The 6671-nt window shown below is 57.8% G+C and overlaps 1 protein-coding gene across 1 annotated transcript in view; it reads right to left on the reverse strand.

Annotated features, from left to right (window-relative positions):
• The window catches only part of FADS2 (fatty acid desaturase 2), a 36137-nt gene extending 30943 nt beyond the window's left edge, over positions 1 to 5194 (reverse strand). The window contains exon 1 of the mRNA XM_074231320.1: positions 4961 to 5194. Within this exon, the coding sequence (XP_074087421.1) occupies positions 4961 to 5167 (207 nt within the window). The 5' untranslated portion in view covers positions 5168 to 5194. The remainder of the gene's footprint in view (positions 1 to 4960) is intronic.
• Between the last annotated feature and the right edge of the window lie 1477 nt (positions 5195 to 6671).

The following is a 6671-nucleotide window of genomic DNA, read 5'->3' on the forward strand; positions in this document are numbered from 1 at the left end:
GCTGAATCTTAAAGGATGAGATTTCTATAAGCAAAGAAGTGGCCTCAGGGTTAGGAGTGGGGACAAACTTTGTCAGTTACCCCGCCTTCAGAGGCCAAGGACTGGCAGAAGCAGAAAGGAGACCAGAGGGCACTAGTCACTTGTCCAAAGACCCACAGCTAGCCAGCCTTCACCTGGAAACCCATCCCCCAGAAGCCCCCTCTTCAGGTCCCCAGGCAGTGGGAAGACCCCAAGCAAGAGTGCCAAGGTCAGCTGCTATGGACTCTACCCTGCCATGAACGATGTGATCCTGACCCCATCTAGAACCTCTTCATTTCGAGAGTAGGAAGGAATAGAGTGGAGGGAAATACAGCTAGTGATAGCAACTGTGGGAAAAATAGTGAAGCAACTTCTTTGGTGGACTTATAAAGAAGGCAACTCACCCCAGAGATGGAGTCCATGAAATCTAAGCACAAGTCTGAGGTATAGTTTTCTCTCTCTCACTATTCTTGAGGTTTCTCATCATTTTTTGGGGGGGGGGAGGCTTATGTTTACTCTCACAACAAGATTATTATAATAGAACCTCTTCATTTCAATGCAACAAGCAACTAGTTAGCACTTACTGTGTACCCTTCTACATCACTACAAAGACTTGTACACACCTTTCACAAATTGTAGCACCCACCTCAGCCTAAAGTGTTACATGGTGGGCTCATCTGAGGGGAGGGAGGGAGGGAGGGATGGGAGACAGGAGAGGGAGGAAAGGAGAGAGAGCAAAGGGGAGGGAGGGAGGGAGAGGGAGAGAGAGAGAGAGAGAGAGAGAGAGAGAGAGAGAGAGAGAGAGAGAGAGAAGAAAGAGGGAAAGAAGAGAGGAGGGGGGAGAAAGAGGAAGGGAAAGAGGAGGAAGAGAAAGAGGAATAGAGAGAGAGAGAGAGAGAGAGAGAGAAGAAAGAGGGAAAGAAGAAGAGAGGAGAGGGGGAGAAAGAGTGAGGAAGGGAAAGAGGAGGAAGAGAAAGAGGAATAGAGAGAGAGAGAGAGAGAGAGAGAGAGAAGAAAGAGGGAAAGAAGAGAGGAGGGGGAGAAAGAGGAAGGGAAAGAGGAGGAAGAGAAAGAGGAATAGAGAGAGAGAGAGAGAGAGAAGAAAGAGGGAAAGAAGAAGAGAGGAGAGGGGGAGAAAGAGTGAGGAAGGGAAAGAGGAGGAAGAGAAAGAGGAAGAGAGAGAGAGAGAGAGAGAGAGAGAGAGAGAGAGAGAGAGAGAGAGAAGAAAGAGGGAAAGAAGAGAGGAGGGGGAGAAAGAGGAAGGGAAAGAGGAAGAAGAGAAAGAGGAAGAGAGAGAGAGAGAGAGAGAGAGAGAGAAGAAAGAGGGAAAGAAGAGAGGAGGGGGGAGAAAGAGGAAGGGAAAGAGGAGGAAGAGAAAGAGGAATAGAGAGAGAGAGAGAGAGAGAAGAAAGAGGGAAAGAAGAAGAGAGGAGAGGGGGAGAAAGAGTGAGGAAGGGAAAGAGGAGGAAGAGAAAGAGGAATAGAGAGAGAGAGAGAGAGAGAGAGAGAGAAGAAAGAGGGAAAGAAGAGAGGAGGGGGAGAAAGAGGAAGGGAAAGAGGAGGAAGAGAAAGAGGAAGAGAGAGAGAGAGAGAGAGAGAGAGAGAGAGAGAGAGAGAAGAAAGAGGGAAAGAAGAGAGGAGGGGGGAGAAAGAGGAAGGGAAAGAGGAGGAAGAGAAAGAGGAATAGAGAGAGAGAGAGAGAAGAAAGAGGGAAAGAAGAAGAGAGGAGAGGGGGAGAAAGAGTGAGGAAGGGAAAGAGGAGGAAGAGAAAGAGGAAGAGAGAGAGAGAGAGAGAGAGAGAGAGAGAGAGAAGAAAGAGGGAAAGAAGAGAGGAGGGGGAGAAAGAGGAAGGGAAAGAGGAGGAAGAGAAAGAGAGAGAGAGAGAGAGAGAGAGAGAGAGAGAGAGAGAGAGAGAGAGAGAGAGAGAGAGAGAGAAGAAAGAGGGAAAGAAGAGAGGAGGGGGGAGAAAGAGGAAGGGAAAGAGGAGGAAGAGAAAGAGGAAGAAGAGAAAGAGGAGAGAGAGAGAGAGAGAGAGAGAGAGAGAGAAGAAAGAGGGAAAGAAGAGAGGAGGGGGGAGAAAGAGGAAGGGAAAGAGGAGGAAGAGAAAGAGGAAGAGAGAGAGAGAGAGAGAGAGAGAGAAGAAAGAGGGAAAGAAGAAGAGAGGAGGGGGGAGAAAGAGTGAGGAAGGGAAAGAGGAGGAAGAGAAAGAGGAAGAGAGAGAGAGAGAGAGAAGAAAGAGGGAAAGAAGAGAGGAGAGGGGGAGAAAGAGTGAGGAAGGGAAAGAGGAGGAAGAGAGAGAGAGAGAGAGAGAGAGAGAGAGAGAGAGAAGAAAGAGGGAAAGAAGAAGAAAGGAGAGGGGGGAGAAAGAGTGAGGAAGGGAAAGAGGAGGAAGAAAAAGAGGGAGGGAGGGAGGGAGGGAGGGAGAGAGAGAGAGAGAGAGAGAGAGAGAGAGAGAGAAGAAAGGAAGAGAAAGGGGAGAGAGGGAAGCAAAGAGAGAATGAGATGTGGGAGAGGGTAGAATAAGAGAGAGATTAGAAGAGAATAAGAGAGAGGAAAGGGAGAGGGAGAAATGAGGGGGAGGAAACAAAGAAACTGCCACATCCTTATTCCTAGAATCTCATCCTATAGTTAATGGGCTTAATTATTGTGCTTAATTAGGGATTAACCCGAAAGCCTGGCTGTCCTTTGAAAAGAAAGATGCTGGAGCAGGCCCTTTCTCATTTTAGAAAGAGTATGTACAGGATGATGTACATCCAGAGACAGTGATCAGAGTGGGGGCAGCTAGGTGGCAAAATGGATAGAGCACCGGCCCTGGAGTCAGGAGGACCTGGGTTCAAATCCAAGCTCAGACACTTAATAATGACCTAGCTGTGTGGCCTGGGGCAAACCACTGTAACCTTATTTAAAACAAACAAACAAAAAAAACCAAGGACAAACAAAAAGAGTGATCAGAATGGTGACAGTTTTGAACTTCAATTTCGTCTGAGGACAGTTGATAGAATTGAGGATACTCAGCATAGAAAAAAAGAGGGGGGACAGGCCCGCTGCCTTCCAGTTTCTGGGGCAGGCAGGATGGCACAGTGAACCATTCTTTTCTCCTGGTAACTATGGTGGCCACCATTCCCCAGTAATCTCTGGTGGCTGCCATTCTCAGGACTCTCTCCCAGCTCAACAAGAGCCTTCTTGAACTATACTCCAGACTTGGAGGTGGTCTGGCCAGGGCAGACCACAGGAAGAACACCTGGCACCCTCTCATCCGGGAAGTGAAACCTCCTCCCACCAGGGAGACCAAGTTCTCAAGAATTTAGGCCGTTATTAGCACTAACCGTTGTTCTCTGCTAACAAGGCTCACCCTTCTTCCTGCACTGGGGCTGTGTCCCTTCCCCTCCCCTCCCCTCCCTTCCCTACCCATCTGACTTCTACGGAACAAGAACACTGGGCCTGGGACGCAGGACTAGGGTTAGAATCTTTTCAGTCTGCCCTCTCCGGACTTCAGCCACCCCTGGACAATGGGGCTAAGACCCCCCACGCCCCCTTCTCATCACAGGGCTGCTGAAAGGAAGGGAAGATGCTTTGGAATTCTGGGGTGTGGGATCCTAGACCTCAGAAGTCACAGATGAGGAAACTGAGAAAAAGGGAGATTAAGTGACTTGCTACCAATCAACCGGTAAGAATCATTGATTAGTTCAAGAAACCATTATTACATTCTTGTTCAATAAATTAACTTATTAAACACTGCAATGGGGTGGGTGTGCATTTCATTTAACCAGCTTCCGTGTCCACCCAGAAACCCTCCCTCCAGAACATTCTGGTCAGCTGGGGGCTTGTCAAAGAGCTCAGGATTTAAATGCTGTCTCCATCCCTGACTAGTTGTGTGACCTTGGTCAGGTACCTTGTCTGAAAGGGCAAGCTTTGGAGAAGGGAAGATCTGTCGGTCCTGGGCCAGCTCCTGGGAGGGTCCCGGCCATGAGAGAAGTGGGGGGAGAGGCTAGGGACTCGCATAACTTTGGGGGAGCATCTGGAATGTCTCCCTGGCCTAGGGAACGTCCTGTCTCTCTCTCTCTCTCTGCTCAGGTGAAGGGCAGCTAGTGCCCCATCAAGTCAGGTGTCAGAAGACTGACCAAAGGAAGGAGGGTGGGCTCCCACCTCCACACTCTTGGACTTGAACACGACTTCAGGGCAGCGCTGGTCATCTCCTCTAAAGAGTCGGGGCTGGCGGGGACTGGCATCTAACCCAGGACCCTCCCTTTGATAAATGAGGAAACTGAGGGCCTGGGGGGGGAGGGGCCACAGCAGGGTCGTTACTGGGCCTCAGTCCGAACCCCACTTTGTCTGTGCCCGGCCACGTTGCCTGGGTGAACTCCCCTCAAAGGCTTTCCAGGCAGACCAGTCGCCCAGGCCGCAGCCCTGCCCCTGCCATGGCACAACGTGGCCCCGGCTCTCAAGCCTCAGTGGGACCTTTTTCTTCTCAGTCCGGAGGGGCCCTGGGTGGTTGTGTGCCGAGGCTGTCCGTCCGTCTGTCTGTCTGTCTGTCCCCCACTTCCTCCGCCTCAGCTGCCTGCAATGACCCTCGGCCCCCCGACTCCGGGGCCCCCCACGGGCAGGGCGCTCATGCCCGCAAGCGTGCCGGGCTGGGCAGAGTGGGCTGGGGCCGGCGGCTGCTCTTTGAGGACAAGGCTGCGTGCCCAGCCCGGCACCCGGGGCGGCCCTTGGGGGGTCCTTCAGGCCAAGGGCGGCCCCGGGCCCCGGGGGCCCCCAGCCTCGGTGGTGGCCCCTCGGCAGCGCGGGCGCGGGGCGTGTCGGGGGCAGGTGGCCGCTCCCCGGCCCGCGCTCGGGGCAGGTGCCCGCCCCCCGGCCCGCCCCGCGCCCCCCCGGCCCGCCCCGCGCCCCCCGGCCCGCCCCGCGCCCCCGCCCCCGGCCCCGGCCCCGGCCCCGGCCTCACCGTGGCGTCCTCGCCCGCGTAGTGGCCCAGGACGCGGCGGCCGCCCGGGTGGCGCGCGGCCCAGCGGCTGACGTTGTAGACCTTGCGGTCGATGACGAGCCACTGGTCGCCGCGGCGCCCGTGCTTCTGCACCTCGGCCCAGCCCAGGCTGCGCAGCGGCCCGCGCTCGCCGCCGCCCTCGTCGCCCTGCTCGCCGCCTCTGCCCATGGCCCCGGCCCCCGGCCCCCGGCCCGCTCCGGCCCGCCGCGCCGCCGCTTTTGTCCGCCCGCCCCCGGCCCGCCCCCCGGCGCCCCCGGGATCAGCAGAGCCTCTGCACCAATCGGGGCGCGCCGTCGGAGGGGGCGCCGCCCGCCATTGGCCCGGGAGGATCTTTCGAAGGCCGGACCGAGCCGGCGCCTCGGGGCCCCCCACCCCCACCCCCGGCCCCGCGGGCAAACGGCCCCGGCCCGGCCCGCCCCGCGGGGGAGGGGCCGCGCGCTGCCCCCTGCCGCCCCGCCCCCTCGGGCTCCCCGCCCGGGCCCGAGGAAGCAGAGATGCTGAGGAGCTGGCACCTGCGCCCCCCGCCCCGGCAGAATGGAAACTGCCCCCTGTGCTCGCCCCAGCCCCCGTCCCTCCTGCCCCGGCGCTGCCAGGCCCCGCCTGCCCCCCCCCCCCCGGCCAATCCCTTGTCCCTGGTCAGACAGCCCAGAGCGGGACTCGAACCCGGCTCCGCCCCTGAGCCCGTCGCCCTTGTCCAGGGCCGCGAAGGCAGAGGACACTCGGGCAGAGGGCAGCGGGGACGCCTCTGGGAGGAGGCGAAGCCCCGGTGCAGGGGCCGAGGCGGGCGCAGGCCCGGGGACGGGCGGGCAGGGGTCCTGCCGTGACGCCCCCGTCTCCTCCGGGACCGCCCGCACGGAGCATGGCCCGACACCCTCCCGGGACCGGGGGCAGCGACTGAAGGGTCCGGAAGGGCAGAACCTGAAAGGACTGGGACCCTAGAAGGTCCGGGGGAGACCCTGCCAGGCGCAGAGAAGGTGCCAGCCGCCCAGGGCTTCGCAGACAGCGAGTTCAACCCGCTGGTCCTGGAGCGAAGGGAAGGAAAGCAAGGCTAGGCTGGCTGCCGGGAAGAGGACACGGTGCCCGCGGATAGGGCACTAGCGTCCCACAGCCCGGGCTCCTGGTCCGGCCCGGCTGCTGTCGCAGACACTCGCCAGCCTTCAGAACCTGTGGCCAGCGCCCCTCGGCCGGTCCTACCGCTTCCCAGGGCTAGCTCCTTAGGGAGGCCCCACCTCCTTTCCTCTTACCTCTGCAGTCTGACCTCATCACCCAAAACTGCCCCGTCCCATCGCGGGTGAAGCTTCCCCAGGCAGCCCTGATGGCCCTTCCACACTCCCCATCACACCCTGCCTTCTGCGGCCTCTGACTTCGGGGATCCCCCTCTCCGGATACTCTCTCTCCTCAGCCTCCTTTACGGGATCACTCCCTGCGGTTTCTCGCTCCTGGACCCTCTTCTCTTCTCCCTTTATAATTCCCCAAGGTGATCTCATCAGTCATCACCTCAGTTTAATCATCACCTCCATGTGAAGTGGCTTGCCCAAGGCCACACAGCTAGGCAATTATTAAGTGTCTGAGGCTGGATTTGAACCCAGGTCCTCCTGACTCCAGGGCCGGTGCTCTATCCACTGTGTCCCCCAGCTGCCCCTACACATTCCATTGGCCATTTTTCAATTGA

Source organism: Macrotis lagotis, chromosome 3 (genome assembly GCF_037893015.1).
Source record: "Macrotis lagotis isolate mMagLag1 chromosome 3, bilby.v1.9.chrom.fasta, whole genome shotgun sequence".
NCBI lineage: Eukaryota > Metazoa > Chordata > Mammalia > Peramelemorphia > Peramelidae > Macrotis > Macrotis lagotis.